This window comes from Myotis davidii, unplaced genomic scaffold, assembly GCF_000327345.1.
Source record: "Myotis davidii unplaced genomic scaffold, ASM32734v1 scaffold200, whole genome shotgun sequence".
In the NCBI taxonomy this organism is placed as follows: domain Eukaryota; kingdom Metazoa; phylum Chordata; class Mammalia; order Chiroptera; family Vespertilionidae; genus Myotis; species Myotis davidii.
Window position 1 is genome coordinate 794,955 of NW_006293700.1, and position 18,445 is coordinate 813,399.

At 44.7% G+C, this 18,445-nt stretch overlaps 1 protein-coding gene across 1 annotated transcript in view; it reads right to left on the reverse strand.

Moving 5' to 3' along the window:
* Nucleotides 1–4,931: 4,931 nt before the first annotated feature.
* The window catches only part of SLCO5A1 (solute carrier organic anion transporter family member 5A1), a 107,181-nt gene continuing 93,667 nt past the window's right edge, over nt 4,932–18,445 (reverse strand). The window contains exons 6-9 of the mRNA XM_015566250.1: nt 17,669–17,828; nt 15,322–15,563; nt 13,040–13,104; nt 4,932–10,597 (exon numbers count right to left, since the gene is read on the reverse strand). Of these exons, the coding sequence (XP_015421736.1) occupies nt 10,140–10,597; nt 13,040–13,104; nt 15,322–15,563; nt 17,669–17,828 (925 nt within the window). The 3' untranslated portion in view covers nt 4,932–10,139. The remainder of the gene's footprint in view (nt 10,598–13,039; nt 13,105–15,321; nt 15,564–17,668; nt 17,829–18,445) is intronic.

The following is an 18,445-nucleotide window of genomic DNA, read 5'->3' on the forward strand; positions in this document are numbered from 1 at the left end:
CGGGCCAACAGAGTAAGAATAACTGGCCACATGCATAGCCTTGCTCCTTCCCCCATTTCAGACCAAGAAACTTACCTCTTAAAGGGCTAGCTCATGAACTTACTTGGACTCAATCCCTCTGAGCTTCAGTGCTGGGGTGCCGGCTCGAAAGGAACCAGGGACATTCGGGGAGGAAATGGATTGTCTGGCAGGGAAAGAACTTGGGGGTGGCTTTCTTCCAGTCAGGGGTGTTTGCAGGGGTCATTTTTCCTTCACTGAGACCTCCACATTTGCACAGCTGACAGGCAGCCATATCTGAGTCTCCATCAGCCTGGCTCACACAGTTCACTCTGCCCTAGTGATTCCCTGAGACCCTACCCCATTCAATTTGCAGCCCCACTCAAGCTGTTTGCCATATGAATGGCCTATCATGGCTCAGGATACAGACTTTGCTAATCTCTCTCAAAAAAGCAGTAGCTGGTATCAGCATACCCCATACCTATCAATAAAAGACCCAAGACCCAGCACTAGCACCAGCCTGCCTTACTTCAAAGCTGTGCCTCAGCTGGGCACTCCAAACCCAATACAAGCAGCAGCCATCTGCAGACGTCTCTGTAGCTCCTGCCAGGTGGCTCCAGGCAGTGGTTGATGTCGCACCTCCCAGGAGTTCCCAGAGCCAGTGCATCCAGTGGCCAGCTTCAGAACACACCAGATTACAACTCTACACATCAACAGGCAACACACTCAAGGGAAGGAGCAAACTCAGTGAGCACCAAAGCCCCATTGAAGCAAGTCCTGCTCTATAGGAGTGTCTGTCTCCTGCACAGGTGCTCTTCCACTGTAGTCGCAGCTGGTCCTCACAGCCAATTGGCCTAGGGGTCAATTTCTCCCAGTGGTGCCAACAGTAATCAAGACTCAACTACAAGACTGTGCACACAGCCCACACAGGGGTACACCTAGAGTGCCCAGCTCAGGTGACTGGGGAGGCTGAGCCACTGGGCCCTACAGGTCACCTACTACACAAAACCATTCTACTAATTACCAGGAGACATAGCCACTCTATCTAATACATAGAAACAAACAGGGAAGCAGCCAAAATGCAGAGACAAAGAAACATGTCACAAGTTAAAGAACAAGAAATCTCCAGAAAAATATCTAAATGAAATTGAAGCAAGCAAACTAGATAAGAAAAAGCTAAAGGAGTTCATCACCACCAAACCAGTATTACATGAAATGTTGAAGGGCATTCTAGAAAAGAGAAGGAAAAAATGATAAAAAATATGAACAATAAAATGGCAATGGGGGACATCTGTAATACTCTCAACAGTAATGACTTAAAAATAATAATAATAAAAGAAACGTACCCAATGTGACCATTGGTTAGTATTGGTCAACTCACCTCGTTGTGTTGTTGATGTTGAACAGTTTGCCAGCATAATGCCTTGGCCTCAGAGTGAGTCCAGTGTTGTATGAAGTAGATAGAATGACTTTCAAAAATCAGATTTTTTTTTCCTGATGGGACATCTCTGATCCCAGATGTTAGGGAAGCACTGCAGAAGGGTAGGCACAAAGGGAGCTACAGAGTTGAAGTCTTTGGTGCTGAGCACCACCTCATTTTTCTGTTGGCAAATGGGAGTGGTGAGCAGAGGTATCTACCTTCTGTTCTGAATTTCCAGCCCCCACAAAGGGCCGGCCTCCCAGGACTCTGGAGAATCTGCATCCCCTACCCCAATCCTCTTCTCCCACATTACCTCCCAGCAACCAACAGTTCACATGACCCAGAACCAGAGTGCAACCAATCCAACCACTAATAGGAGAGAGATGTCATCCACTTCGCCACCTTAAATCAATATGTATGTGGTTAACTAGGAGCCCCAGGCAACTCAAGCCCAGGAACCGGAAGAGCCCAGAGATTAGCAGAGCATGTATTTTCCATACTGACCAGTAGATGGCGCGGTAGTGCAACCAAAGACATTTTGGCTGGGAGCCAGGACCTGGCCCCTGGCAGACCTGCCACCGAATTGATTTCTAAAGTAGCTTCACTACCACTTAGACAAGAACACATCTAGAGCAGCGTGCTCCACAGCAGGCTTGCGCCTTCTTCAGTGCCTAGCATCCTAGCCAAGCCAGCAGGCCAATGAACGGTCTTAGCATTCTGCTGATTTATATGGATATTATGAGTTGGAACTATGTCAAACTTTGACATTTAAATTCAAAAGTGAGCACCGAATATTGATTGCCTTGCTTTCCAATGACTTTGTGCAATTAAAAATGTTTGTTGGCTCCCACAGGCCCTGTCTGCCCAGCTGACAGTTTCAAAAACGAGAGAGGAATCAGGTGCTTTTTAATAGCTCTTAAAACGCTGAGGTCAGACCAAGTCTGGGCTAAAGCAGTAGCTACCTCAAAATCTCTCCTCCCTCATTTCTCAAAAAGAAACTTTTTCCCATGTACTTATTTCAAAAAAAAAAAAACCACAAACAAAAACAACACAATTTACAGACTGGTTCTGTCTCTCCCATGAAAGTGTGAGATATTAAAGAAATTAAAGAGGAACCTTTTGCCTAAACTGCGCACAAAATTGTGGAGAGGCTGGTAGATTGGAGCAGGGGGTACTATGTGCTCTTTGCATAATGGCTCCCTTGATGAATGCACAAAGCCACTGTGAGAAATAAGCATTTATCCAGAAGTCAACAGACGTACTGCACTCCCCCAATAGCATGTATCTTGAGCCACTGTGACTCTTCAGTTTCGCTGTGCAGGGGGTGACGAGGGAAGAAAGGGAAATCGATTTAGCTGCTCTCCACCTATCCAGTGCTCAAGGCGGCCTCCTAACTATAAAATATAACCACTCTGGGCTTCGGTCCATGGGTCAAGCCGTTACTTCCACTCTCCTTTACCTCCTTCCGCCTCTCACTCAAAAGTCTCAGATGCCTTGCAAAACTCTGCCTTCCGTCGGAAGAGACCTGGAAATCCAGTGCTTTCCCCCAAGGGTGGAGTCTGAGCTCACGTTCCTGTTCCAATTTCAGACCAGTTCGTGGGCGCTTTAGCAACGACGGACTCCATCCGTGGAGTTTGGGGAAAGAGAGTTTTAACTGCTTTGTTGGCAAAGTTTGGACAGTCACTCCTTCAGAAATCTTTCGTGTTTATGCTTGAGACTTGGAACTTCCCTTTTGTTTGCCAATTTTCAGAAGAATGAGTTGGATTCCTTTGGGAATTCTTCTTAATTTGTCACGGCCAACTGTGTGGCAAAAAGAAAAAAACAAAAACCTACCAAATGCTCACCATTTGCTCCCGTACACATCCAGGATCCCAGAAGTTAGGTAGGGATGTGCAACTGATTCAGACAATGCAATGTGACAAGTGTCACTTCTGGGCTGAGAAAGAGAAAAGGCCTGTACCTTCTCTGGGCTCTTTCTTTCCTTGCTCAGCAAAGATGACCAAGGTTCCAGATGGTGCAGCTTCAAGATAGTAGAACCCCACCTGAGCTGGTTTAGCTCAGTGCATACAGTGTCACCCTGCGGACCAAAGGGTCCCAGGTTCAATTCCAGGCAAGGGCATGCACCTCAGTTGCAGGCTCCTCCCTGGCCCAGGCCCTGGTCAGGGAGCGTGCAGGAGGCAACCAATCAATGTATTTCTCTCACATTGATGTTTCTCTGTCTTTCCCTCTCTCTTCCACTCTCTCTAAAAATCAATGGGAAAAAACAAACACACAAAAAAGATGGTAAAACCTCTGTGAGGCTGGGCCCTTGAGCACATGTACATGGAACACACCCACAGAACCATGTCATGGAAATAAGCAGCAAACTTTTATGCTATGGAGACACTGAGATTTGGCAGTTAGCATGTTCTTAAGCATAATGCAGCTGATCTTGACTAGCATAAACCTTATTCAAGGCACATAGTTCTGCAGGGCCAAAGTCTGAATTTAAATTAAGCGATGGACTACTTAAAATTACTCTCTGGTGACTCAATGAAAAATGCACTCCTGCAGGCTCTTAAAACGATACTCTTAATAGATGACATGTAGGACATTTGACTTTGAGGCAGAATTATCAGTTAAATAAGGAGTTCATTACCACTATTTTTCAGAGCAGTGGTGGGCTATTTAATCCAATCAAACCCCTGGGTCTTCATTGTGTGGAAGGATGATCACACCAGCTTCACTGCTTCGTCTCTTCAGACAACAAAAACCGTAAGAGACAAACTACTTTCAATCCAACACACTTTATTCTTATTTTTTTAACTTTTTTTCTTAATTTTCAGTGATCAAGTATTCAAGATGTTGTAAACCGAGGTCGATTAGTACATTGACAATAGATTTCATTAAACACAAGGAAATTATACATATTTTAAATTACCCTAAGAGGTCACCAAATAAATAATCATTTTTAAAATCGCAAAATCAGAGTTCTTTATGCAACAACTCAAAACAGCCTTTCATCACAGGCATACACACCTCTACACACAAAACGCACACACACGCTGAACACACACTCCACTAGGATCCTGACGCCAGCTGGTTTGACACAGTATCACATCTCCTTTAAAGAATTAGAGGCTGACCTGCCTGTTCGTGCTTCTATCTGACATTTGGGGTTTGGGGTGGAGGTATGTATTTTAAGAGAAAATCTTACCAATTAATTATTCTTATTTTTCTTTTCTAGATACAAACTTTAAACTTCTTTTGTTCACCCCTTTGGTTTAACACAGTGGTTCTCAACCTTCCTAAGGCCGCAACCCTTTAATACAGTTCCTCATGTTGTGGTCACCCCCAACCATAAAGTTATTTTCATTGCTACTTCATAACTATAATTTTGCTACTGTTATGAATCATAATGTAAATATCTGATATGCAGGATGTTTTTTCATTGTTACAAATTGAACATACTTAAAGCATAGTGATTAATCACAAAAACAATATGTAATTATATATGTGTTTTCTGATGGTCTTAGACGACCCCTGTGAAAGGGTCGTTCAACCCCCAAAGGGGTCGCGACCCACAGGTTGAGAACCGCTGGAACATGTCCCTTCAATTACATTGGTTTTAGTTTTTAATATTTTCTCCTTCAATTTTCACATGTAATAGAATACCAGAAAAAAGACACCACCTTCCAAACCCTAGTATTAAAAACACCTTACACGGGTGTGCGTTTTGAGAGAATAAGAAAAGATTATCTGAAATATTTTTCTCCTCTCTCGGAAACTATTTTTAGCATCTGATTATTCTTGCTAAAATAAATATCAAAAGCACTGAGTTTTTATAGAAAAAAAGATTTCCCCCTTACACCCTTCATTTTTGCAACGTCAAGTTCATGGATTAAATGAAGTGATGAGAGTAATGAGTGTTTGTTTCCGGGAAGTTCAGAATTCCAGAAGCAAAGCGCATGCAGTCCCTTATCTATGAAACACCGTGGATTCAGTGGCGTGTTTTGTGGTGAGCATGCGTCGTCAAATACTTCTAGCACCAAGGCATTCTTTTTAACGTTGCCAAAGCGAATACCCAGGGAGGGACTTCCTCACATTTGACGCTTCTTGGGGCTGAGTAAAAAATGAAGTGCTTAAAATGACATACACAGATCGGGTTCCATTGTAGCGAGAAGTCTGGGATGGACACGGCTAGCAGCATCCTGGGAGATGGGGAAAGAAGAGAAGACAGGAAAGATAGAAAGTGCTCAAGGCCGCTGACTTCACGGTCAGCCCCGGCACTCCCTTGGTGGGCCCGACAGAGAAATCACAAACACGTGTAAAGGCCACCAACTGGTCTGCATAACAGAGAATCGGCACACCTGCAGAGTAGGCAATGCTGGGATTACACCGCATTGTGACGTCTACCTGCTACTGAGAATACGCAGTGTGCACCAACATATCACTACTTATGTTCGAGTTTCTGTGCCCCCGAGGATGTTCTACCAACACACAAAATCACCAAGCAGAATTGGCCACCAACCTAGGCTTGGGCTCTCCCACGCCTCCTGGGCACACGCGAGGATTCCCACAAATGCTTCCGGTCCATTCAGGCTACGAAGCTTCTCCCTGGTGCCCCTACGGCTGACACACAGCCAGCTCCCAAAGGCAATGTTCCAAGGAGTGCAAGCTGAAACTGTGGACTGAGGAAGAGCTTCTTGGTGGCGGTGAGAATGGGGGGCGGGGGGCGGGGGGGGGCTGCCCTCACCTCCACCAGGCTCCTCCCTTCTCTGGGGCTGCACTTCCATGCCTGCTCCCGTTTGGCACTGCACCTTCCGGCGGTCACAACCGGATGATGGTTTGGTATATTACATATAATGTTCTGTATCTGTTCGCTTCACGTGTAACACTTTGTACTAGTATATGTTCATTTAAACCTTTTATTAGGGAACTTAAACCAATTTTCACCAAAAAAAAAAAATGAATGGAAATGTTAATATCTTGAAAGAGGGGGTGGAAAAGCATACCCCTGAAATCCACAAAACTCAGATTCCGTCAGTCTGGACCTCCCTTCCTCATGTTTCATTTCAGAAACTCTACTGAGACACAACGTTGCCATCAATAGTGGTTTGTTCTATATTAAATACTAGAAATACATACTTGAGGTATGGTAGGACAAAAAAAATTGAGTATAACACTTAGCTAAATCAATGTAAATTTACCTTGCAGATCTGAACGTTAAATTTTAATGTTTCCCACAGACCTTTTCCTATGTTATGCAAGGAAATAACAACTTCTCTACTCTTCAGAAACAGTAACATGTCAAAAGCTAAAATGATTTACCTCACTCCCATCAACTCACAACTTACCTCTGTTAACCAAAACTGATATGCTCACGCAGTGAGAAGGGAGCCACCGCGAGAGAAGCCTGCAGCTGAACCCTGACACACAAATCACAAGGTACAATTGGCTGCCACCCTGGGCTTGGGCTCTCCCACGCCTCCTGGGCACACGGGAGGGTTTCCACAAATGCCCACTCGACAGTCCTCATCCGGTCACTCACTTTACCTCTCAGAGCCTCAGTTTTCATGATCTGTTTTAATAATAACAATAACAGAACACAGCTATCTTTCAAAGTTATTAAGAGGGTTACATGGATGATGTACATTAAGTCTCTGCAAATACACCAACACTCAACAAATGCTAATTTGTGTCCTCTCTGCTCCTTTCTTCCCCCACCTTGGTTCTGAATGACTTTTTGACTGTTTTTCAAGAAGTAAAGCCACCTACAAATGATCAGGATTTCATAGTCATAAAAATAACCAAAGAATGTGCTCCAACACCCACCCACCCCCTGGGGCTTCTAAATTAATAGGTGACAGTCACGGATATTATATTTGCATATTAAAGCCAAATAATAGATTAATCTACAGAGTTTATGAAGGAATAAGATGGCCTTTTTCCAAAGCAAGTTCTTATAAGCTCGAGCTCATGGAGGGTGGCAATTAAACTTATAATAGGACTATAAAGTAACAACCAATTTATTAACAAGCATATAAGAACCTCATATATACAATTAAATGGTGTCTATAAAATAATCACTTTAGTCGACTACATAATATTTCAGTGATGCTACCAGAGCCCAAACCATTTTGGGGACAACTTTTACTTGGTACATATTCCAAGACTTCAATCCACCATGATTTTTACTACTTATTCTACACTCACCAACAACACATTAATGATACACCTGCTACTTATCAGCATCAGAGACTTAAGGCAGAACAATATTAACATTGTGATGTACGACTCATGCTAACTTCTTTGAATTCTGGCCTAATCAGACCCAAAGGACTTCACAGAGTGGCAAATGGCAATGAGTCAAATGGTGCCCGAGAGAAAGAACTTGCACCCAGTCATCAATTGCTGAACTGGACAACAGTTCAAGGTGGAGAATGGAGGAGCAGCTCTCTAATTATACTGGACGACGCCATCATTCCCTATCCTGGAGTTCTGAGAGCGGCTCCTTTTCAAAATACCCAACCAAGAAGAGAGAAACTGTAACAGTGGGGGGACATATCCTCTTAGCTACAAAATAGTGTCCTCCCACCAATATTTTTTCGGTACAGTTTCTTAATGAACAGAGGGAAATTACGGAAACACTACCTCTCTTTCCCCAACCTATCTTTAGCTCCAACACAAAAGGAAACTTTCTCTTCCAAAGGCTCAAAGATTTTCCGTAGAGGGTAAGGGGGAACCTGAGGCCCCAGAGCAGACACTGGGTTAATCAGCAATATTTTCCAAAGACCTTCAATATGCACCATGTTGACTAACGTTTGACGGACACCAGTGTATCTACAGGCAACAGTGGTTCTAAGACTTAGTCACACAAGACTGCTCAATGGGAAGTCCTTGCCACCGAGCACTGGCTCTGCCCCTTGGAGGCATTACTCAGTCCGACAGTGATAACTCTCTCCACAAACTGCATGCAACCAAGAGAACCATTTGATGCCATTAGGGTAGAGAGGAAAACATCCCTGCGCCCAGAAATATTCACACAACCCCATGGGGCGGCCAACGATGGAGGGCAAGGCGTCTGAATCATGGGACAGTTCTGTCAATCACATTCCTTCTGAGGAAGAGTGTAAACCAGTCAAGAAACCATTTCCCAGACTAGCCCTACGTAAGCCCAGGCTCCCAGGCAGAAACAGTGATATTGGCATTTGGACCTCGCAGTCCCGCCTAAATCTGAGTTGCCAGGATTCTTTCTCTGAGCAGCCAGCTCCCACGAGTTCACTTACCATCAGTCCATAGTGCTGTCGGAGGCATCTGCCTGAAGAACCATGGAGGAAGCATTCTGGGTGGCACCTAAGTCGAAGTGGTGTGCTGGGAAGGATCATGGGTAATGAACCCAGAGGAACAGACAAGTCCTCTCTGAGATCACTCCCGGGAGGTCACCGCAGGGAGGAGTCAAAGGTTGGTGTAAAATGATTGTAACCCTGATAAAGCTGGGTTCAGTAGGATAGACAGTTTATTTTGTATTTCTCAATCATTACTTAGGATCATATTCTAGGTCCGGCTCCCAGATCTCCCTCCTCCTGTATTCAAGGTGATTTCCATACAGGCAAGTATGGCTTTCCTGGTTTAATGACTCAATCTCAGTAGCAACCATAGCAATTTTCTGCACATAGAAAGAGAAGAATACAGATTTGCTAGTGTTTCCAGGCAGATAACTAAAATGATCGGGGGCACTCAATCTTACGTCTCTGAAATTCCTTTTCCAACTATTTTGAGTGTCACGTTTACAATCTCTAACTATCCTTATATGGGTCCTTAAGAGGTAAAAGAATTTCTGCAGCAATTTTTTTTCTTTTTTTGGATGAGAGAGCCATGAGTTCCTTTCCTTATTATGCATCTCAAATTACGGTTTCTAGCCATATTATTCAGCACACTAGTTTTAAAGCCCCTGATGAAGGAATATTGGAGTTTATATTCAAACTATCAGATGATTTTGCAGCCTTCTTAACTACCTTATGATGGGGGCACACAGACTAAAAGAGAATGTGTTTCATGAACCGACGTCGCTTTTCCTTTCATCACCCAATGCATATAGTTCCTTTGAAGCATTTGAAAAATCCTACCTGATTTATATGTCTGCTGTGGCCTAAAATGCTATTAACAGTAACTTTAAGGAAAGTCAAGCTTCCTCTTTTCAAAAACATATCTGCTTTAGTCTCTGAAAGCAAAAGTAACATGCTGCACTTACATTTTCCCCGATCAAATTGCATAGTTGAGGCAAGTTCATTTGTGCTTTGTAGCAGAACTCACAGTAGGTGTTCAGATCTAAAAAACCGTCGATTTGTAAATGCAAGGCCATGGTCGAGCTCACCTTTGTGTGGAGTGTATGCTAATGAGATGCACCGCCTTTACACTTCCGTGATTTGGTTAACCATGGGCCTTGGCCTTATACCCTATTGGTACAGAGCGTGAAAGTAACATAGCGGACAGGGCACCAAGTCTATTGAAGCTCCGCCTTCTTGGAGCGAAGGCGGGAAGGTTCTCAGTCTGGTTGAGGTATCCAGCCCTCAATCATCAGTGGCTGTGTAGACTGAGTTTTGTTCGTTTGAGGATTGTGTCTTTAGAGCTTAAAAAGGGAAAGAAAGAAAAGAAGGCACGGGTGTTTCTCAAGTCGCCAATATTCAACTCAACCAACCAAAAAACTAAAGTCTTCCATTTGCAAGCGTCAGGAGGGAGGCTACAGGGCAACAGGGCTCTCCTCCAGCCCCGGGTCCGGGGAGGAACTTATTGCTTCTGGGAAGGGTCCCGGGTAGGTCTGTGCTGTGCACTGGATCCCTTTTCGCAGACGAGTCTCTTCGTGGAATTCCCCCTGCGTGCCGAAAGCCGGGCAGGACCTAGTCCGGGCATACTTCTCCGCGCCGTCGGGGTGGCCCACCAGCTCACTCACAGTGCCCAGGGGGAACTCCCGCCACCTCTGCCTCTGCAGCGCGTCCTCCTTGTATTTGATGGAGTACCAGGCCAGAAAAATAAAGATAAAGCCAACGAACTTGAGGCCGGCGGCCAGGCCGAAATAGACAAAGCGAAACGATGTCACGTTGTACTCCCAGCAAGAGCCTTGCACGCCGCACTCCTGTTGCCAGAGCATGCAGGTGGTGTCAATAACTGCTCCAAAATAAATCGGAGTGGGGATGTATGCTGGAGGGGCGGAGGGGAAGAAAGGAGGAGAAACATATTTAGCACATCTGATAAAACAGACCTGTGAGTCAGCCGAGCGCTCTGTGTGTCGGAATCCAGGAGAGGGGAGCGGTTTTCTTGTGTCACTTGATTTTGTTAAATGTATGCCACGCCTTAGAATATATTTACTATAGAAGTGTTTACTGAATTGTTGATACTTTATATCTTCCAGTTTGCAATTCAGTCGGAACGTGCTATTGATTTTTAGGGGCATAAAAATGTCTAGTGCTAAAAATGCAATTTGGGAATCCTTTTCAACTTAAAAACCCGATTTTGTCATTAATTGCTCAAGAGGCTATAGTGGAAGTCTGTATGACCCACTAACATTCAGTACAGTGAGTTCTTGGGTTTTGGTATTAGATGAGGTAAACATTGTCTCCCGTAAGTGAGAAATCATATTAAATGGCAACTTTAGAAAGGCACTTGGGGTGTAGACATAACGAAGGCATAAAAATCATCTCTGAAGCTCAGGAAACACCTGTGATGAGTAGTAGTAACTTCATTTGGGGGCCATTCGTTAATCCCATAAGAAAGAAAGTCCACCCAAGTAGGTAGACTTCCTCCATCACACGTCACTCCCCTTGCCGGAATGTGTCCCCATCCCCGACTTGTTCACCGTTCGAAGCCCACCCCTCCTTTAAATTCCTGGCCCACTCAGACGCCACGACATTCCACTGTCTTTGTATATGCCTCCATTTTTCAACCATCACACGGTATTTACACTGTTTGCACATCTGTTACCCATAAACTCCCTTATGGTGGGGGGCCATGGCTTTTATTCTTTGCCTCCCGAGGATCCTCAATAAGAGCTGATAGAAGGAAGCAATGGGAGGGTAGGAGCAAGAGGGGAGGGAAGAGAGGACGGAGGGAGAGAGGACAGGTGGGCTAATAGCCCAGGGGCTGTGGGTGATACATTTTTAAATACCTTGTGTTCATTTATAATTAAAATTTAACATTTTTAAATACTTAAACTTTTCATTTTGCTTTGGAATTTGGGGAAATGGAAATTGGCTTGTTGGCCAAACAGTACTTTTTTAAAAAAATAATGAATAGAACTTAAGTTAAGGTTGAATGGATAATAAATGCCTGAAATGTTCTCCCTCCTGCTCTTCCACGGTCCGTCTGTTAACCTACCTTTACCTCCACATCCAGGTCCAATCACCCCACCTTCAGGGCATCAGAGACAGGCCAGCAAAAAGGGAGGAACTATTTTCTTTTTTCTTTTCCTATTCACCTACCCCCTTGCTAAATAAATTTCCTTCTTTGAAAATAACTTTTTAGTTTTCAAAGAGAAGCATAAAGCATACTTCTTAACTTTATCAAAGTATGGCAGAATTTCCTGTAACGAGCATGCTTTGAAAAAATGGTACCTTCAACGTCTTATTGATACCAAAAAACAAGCCACTCATTGAATACAACCAGCAAGAGGCCTTTAAGGTTCACTGGAAAGTGCGCACTCTTGGGCCATCAACCACAACATGGGACAAATAGAAAATTCCAGACAGGATTAAAATGTCAAAGGGTCCGATGATGCCATTTTAAAATGGTTCACCTTTCAAAACTGAAACAACAAATTTGAATCAGAAAATTTTTTTGTGTGTTTCTGTGGACAATGATACTGATTACTGGGGGAAATAACAGCTGTAGAAAATCAGACTCCCACTTAAGAAAGAAAATATGCCTGGTGGTGAGGAAGTCAATTAAAAATACATTGAAATTGATCAAGGGAATGGACTACTTCACACGCTATTTCCCGTGCATTGTCCCAAGACATCACAGGGTGACGCTGGGTTTGGAAAAATCAGAACAATATTTTTCATGCCCAAGTGAGCTCGACGACTTCCCACGTCAACACAGCACTAAGGAGCTCCTCTTGGTCATCAGGCAAGGGCAGTCCCTGTCTGTCCACTTGGGCATCTTTTTAGAATATTTTCTTTCTTTTCCTCAGAAAACTTGATAGGTACACTCTTTGCCCAATCCAATAAAATTACTGGAATGAAGAAATGGGAATTTTCGCAAACAAAAAGAGCACCACCGTCCATCACTTTCATGCTAAAAAGCCATCAACGGACAAAAACACCAGGATCCTAAGCCCATCATGACCGCTTGGTTCAATATTTCTTACAGTACAAAATTCTCTGGGGAATTTAGCCCAAGTTTATGTTCACAGTGAAAAAGGAGCTGACCTCAAGTTGCTTTGGTTTCATTTCACCAAATGACAGAACTGGTCAGCTTTTAGTTCAAATCAGAAATGCAGGAACGTGTGTGCCCTTACCACTAACCTGTAAATTCCTCGCACTTACAACGGCAACAAATGACTTGGCCTGCCATTTTAAAGGGCAGGGGGAATATGCCACCTGCAAAGGGGAGCTAAGAGGCACACTTGGAAATGGAGGAACATACCAAGCGTTCGCAATAAAACAAATTGCATTCCCAGAGCAAAAGGTCTCTCTTCATCTTCTACGGACCTAAGGTGAAGGGAAAGAAAGAAAAATTTCAAAATCGTGGCCATGAGAAAATGACTGTCAAATCAAACCTGCTTAGTGCAGGGCCAGGGGCTAGAGAGATGCTGCACCAGAGTGTTTACTGTTCTAGAATTATTAATAATAGCCACGCAAGACTGCTGATGGCTAAACCAGTGAATAAAGGTGCCCCCAATGAAGACACCCAAGCAATTCCAATGTACTCTAATCGTTTCTATATTAATACTGATGGACGGGCCACAGAGTCGGGACTGAAGGTACAGAGGTGGCTCTAACTGAGCTTCCCAAATCAGTTCTGTTAAATACAGAAAGCATTTTATCTTAATTACTACACTTATTCTCTCTTTGCCTGCACTTTCCTGCATGGTGTGTAGTCTGAAAATTACTCCCGTAATTTCTCAAGGAAAAGTAGAGAGAGAAAAGTTTTACACTATACAGTCAAAAGCAGCCCGGCCAGTGTGACTCAGTGGTTGAGTGTTGACCCATGAACCAAGAGGTCACCTGTTTGATTCCCCGGTCTGGGCACATGCCCGGTTTTCGGGCCCAATCCCCAGTAGGGGAGTGCAGGAGGCAGCCAATCAATGATTCTTTCTCATTGTTGATGTTTCTATCTCTCGCTCCCTCTCCCTTCCTCTCTTAAATCAATAAAAATATATCTAAATATATATATGTGTATATATTTAATACATACACAGGGAACAAGTCAAAAATTAGAGAAATAATGAATCCTTTCCAACCACCTCATTTTTTCTTCTTTTCCTATAACTTATGCTCCAAATAATTCCCACAGGACAGGAAGATTTGAGTCTAGTGACTTTGTAATTATCAAAGATTAAAGGGTTCCTTTCCTGAAGTTTTGGGTTAGATGCCAACTGGTGACTTGCCATGAACACTATAAATCGGGCAGTCATTATCTGGCTGGCTGAACACCTCTTGCAGGATTAAAGGTCAAAGAATCAGATTATTTAACATCTGTAGAATTAAAGGTCAAAGAATAAGATTACGAATGACTTGTGTTATTTATGACAAAGTACCTTCGCCTTTCTATCCCATCTGCGTGGGTCCTAGGTAGGGAGTGTAAAATCCCCAAGGACCAGGGCACTCATCCATCTTCCCCCAATTTCATTTCCTCAGAGCATTTGCCCGACGCCGCACATGTAGCTGCCACTCCGTAGTGTGTGCTGCTAGAGGCTCCAAGTGAATAAACCAGCAGGCCTTTGTGTGCTGTCATCTACCCGTCACGGAAGGAATTGGCCGGGCAGCAGCTAACTCTGCATCTCATGCAGAATACGCAGGCAAGCGGCCCCAGGGCCCTGCCAAGAATGCTGTCTCTGCAGCAGCTTCCCAGCAGGTGCCCAGCAGTGTGGGGAACGGGGGAACGGGGGAGCCAGGGAGGAGATGAAAGAAGAATAAAGACTCGCCCCCTGCCCTGACCCCTTCACTCACCGCAGCCACAGCCCCCGAAGCTGCTGTGGGTGTGTTCTGGCTTCCGCCGGCTGCCCCCTCCTTCCTGTGCCCACCACAGCCTTTCACTGCCAATACCAACCGCTGGCTGGAATGTGTTAGTGTCAACATTTTGAATAGGACTTCCGTTAAGGTAACTTCCATATTCTCATAGAAGCAAAAAAGCTGCTACACGATGGCAAAGAAAGCACCGCCTGAACGGAAAAATTACGTTTTCCAGTCTGTCCTTTCCTTGCTAAACTCCAGAATGTTATATGATAGTAACAGGAATGGAGTCAGCAGTTTGAGCTACAGGCCCAGCAGAAGCTGCCAGAGGTCCTGGAGGTGGTAACAGGCTTGGAGATAATATTGTTTGCGGTAGGCAGGAGCGAGCAGCTTCCCTGCCTGCTCTGGGGCCAGGCTTCTGGCGGTGAACACGGTGGGGGCTTCCAGCTCCCCAAGTAGAACCTTTTAGTGCAGAATCTTCAGGAACCCCAGGCACCCGAAGAAGTTACACTGAACTACAGACATAGAACCCATCCGCCTAAAGAAGGCTGCAGAGAATGCAGTGTCACAACCTTCCTCCCCCTTTCTGACATGGCAAAACTCATGTCTCCCAAGTTTGCCAGGCAAACAGCTGCGTGCTTTCCTGCGCGATCTAATTTTGTTCTCTGTGCGCCCGACCCGGTCCGGGATCATGTCCTCTAGCCACTGACCGGGAGCATGTAACCCAGCTGAGAGGTCGGATGCTGTTCTCACCTGAGCGTCACTATGATGGCTGATGGCTGGGCACATGCTGTGATGAAGGTGACTATGAAAAGAAAAACTAAGAACGGGAAGAGGGTGTTACAGGCCCGCTTGCACTTCCCAGACACGGCATAGCCGTTCTCGTTGAGATAGGTTTTGACGATGACCACGCGGAGCTGACTGCGCTGTCCCACGGTGGGCGGGGTGATCACCTGCCGGCTTTGGACACAGGCGCACTCCGTGTAATTCCTTATCTGAGGGACAGATAATAAAGTTCAGTTAGTTGTGTGCCAATCAAAAGCGAAATTCAGCATAGGAATGTTAAGACAAAGTTTAGTTCAAATGCTCTCTAATAACTCCAGTGAGAGAGGAAGTGAGAGAGAGAGAGACATCGATGTGAGAGCAATACATGGGTTGGCTGCTTCCCATATGCACCCGACCAGGGATCCAACCAGCAGCCTAGGTATGTGCCCTTGTCAGGAATCAAACCTGCAACCTTTTGGTGCATGGGACCAAACGGAGCCACCCAGCCAGGGGGCTCCAGCCAACTGAGCACCCAGCCAGGGCAACTCCAGTGTTTTTAACCCCTAGAGTGCCGGGGAGCACGATCATGCTCCTCCTGTCTTTCGCCAAAAGTGCCGGGAGCGCTATCAAAGCTTCGAGATAGCCGAAACTGGTTTGGCTCAGTGGATAGAGCGTCGGCCTGTGAACTGAAAGGTCCTGGGTTCAATTCCAATCAAGGGCACATGCCCTGGTTGCAGGATAGATCCCCAGTAGGGGGCATGCAGGAGGCAGCCAATCAATGATTCTCTTTCAGCACGGATGTTTCTATCTCTCTCCCCATCTCCCTTCTCTTTCTGAAATCAAACTGTTTACTTGGAAAGGTCTTCCTCATTGCTAACAATAGGGGTGCAAAGTGTGCATCCAACGAAATGAAAATCCACTGGTCAAAATTGTTTAAACCTCAATTTGTCTAAGAAGCTTTCTACACTCAACTCTAGGGCTTTCCTATTTCGTGCACCCATTTTTTTTTTGTCCTAATTAAATGCAGCGTCCATTGCTCTTTAACTCCTGGGCTCTTCAATATGAGACACCCTCAACATTGGGAACCGAGCCTTGTTTGTTTATTTGCTTGTTTGCTATTAACTTTATTGTGGACACTGTGCTCACCGGAGAACAGATGAGAGGCCCAGCATTCAACCCAGCAAAACCCTGAACTCAGAGCAGGACCTGAAGTAGATACCTGTTATGTAAAAACGGGTCACGCATAAGGACTTTCATTCCAATAATTGTGCACATTGATAGCATTGGCTGTTTCATTTACTCAAGGGACTAAAAAGGTGTTTCGACGAAATAGCCAATTAAAGCTCCTTGCCTATTATGCTGCTTTTACTGAATGGAGCTGAGCCAAATTCCCTGCCACGGTGACCGCTCAGTCACTTAGAGAGGCAGTCGGAACAGCTATGAAGATGGGACGCTCTGTGGCCGTCTGAGCTCAAGGCCTACTGGCCTCTTTGGGAGAATGAGGGCTGTGCACCAGGAGACTGGCTCCCTCCCAGGGAAGGACTTAGCCACCAAAAGAACAGGCCTCCCTGTCTCTTTCAACCTGGGGACACGCGGGCACTCACCAGTCCTATAATGGGGAGCCAGCAATAGGAATTCTCCATTTATTGCTCTAGTTCAAAACTCAGAAGCCAAATATGACATTCCAGAAATGTGCCGTCAATGGGAGAAGCCCTTATCACCAGCCTCCTACAATCTGTTTTTATGCGAAGAATGAAACCAGGCTGGATAAGGAGCTGAGTAGAATATGAAAACCTTTCCCCACAGCATTACAGCCTATTTATAATTCACAGGGAAGAGAATTCTCAAAATAGCCTATTCTTGAACTGGCAGAAATATCTTTACTCTGAGAGCAGGGGGGCGGAAAGTCAGAACCAATCATCTATGAAAAATGCCACTGCTCATCTTCACTGACTCTCAGCAGGGGAGGTACACTCCTCTTCTCTTCCGTCAGTACCAGTGTGGTCATCTTGACCTTCAAATCCACCACGAGGACCACATGAGAGGCCCAGCACTCAACCTTATCAAGTTTCACTGAGTTGGCACCAAATGCAAAGTAGAAGAGAGCTGATGTGGTAGCAAAGGGCTATCCCCAGACGTGCCAATCACCCCTGGGAAAAAATAATGTACTGCACAATTTTCTTTCCTCTGGATTTGTGTCAGAGGAATTTGGAGGTTATTTGAAGTTTCTTAAAAAGGGGGGACTGACGTCATGCGTTTGCCTCTGACTTCTCACACATCCTTATCACAGGATGTCGGATTAACCACAGTACAGAAAGTTGGGACATAGACTCACCCCAGTGCTAAGATTACCACTATTAACACAGCCAGCCAGACAGGGGTTAAAGTACGTAATTCCATCTGATCCACAGACGGGCTCATACTCATGTGTCTTACAACCACAGTTAACGTTGCAGCTTCCAGTCAGGTTCCTATGAGGCATGGTGAGAGAGGGTCTAAAAGAGAAAAGAAGCAGGTTGTGAGCAACATTTACTAACATAAAACTGACAGGAAAGCGCTTGAGATCAAGTCACTTGTCCATTTCAGAGAAAATAGTCCCATTAAATCAAAGCTGTGGTACTGTGAAGTAGCCACTCTTGACCGTTATTTTTATAACTTTAAAACAAAACATAAAGGAAAATGTTACAATTTTCTGGTACCACAGATTCAATACTTTTGTATCAAATTATCCATCCTGCCTCAATTCTACCCTCCACCTTGGTGCTATGCACCTGTTCTCAACATCTGGGCTCGGCAGTTCTAACCTTAGGCGCTTCATTCTATGTCAACAAATCCGGGCCTCAATTCCTTTCACTGTAAAATGGAGGAATTACTTCTTGGGGTCAAATCAATAACATCATTACGATTGCATAAACATGGAATCCATCAATCACAGTTGTCAACACAGGTTCCTTTGGCCAAAAACTTTCACTGTTCTAGAATAAATTATCAAAAAGAAAGCCATGGGACTCTAGAAAATCAAAAGGAAGTGATTTTTCTTCAAAGGTCAGGAATCACATCACTAGTTTGATTCAAATGGTCTGAGAAGAAGGATGAAACAGGCCCTTCCTCA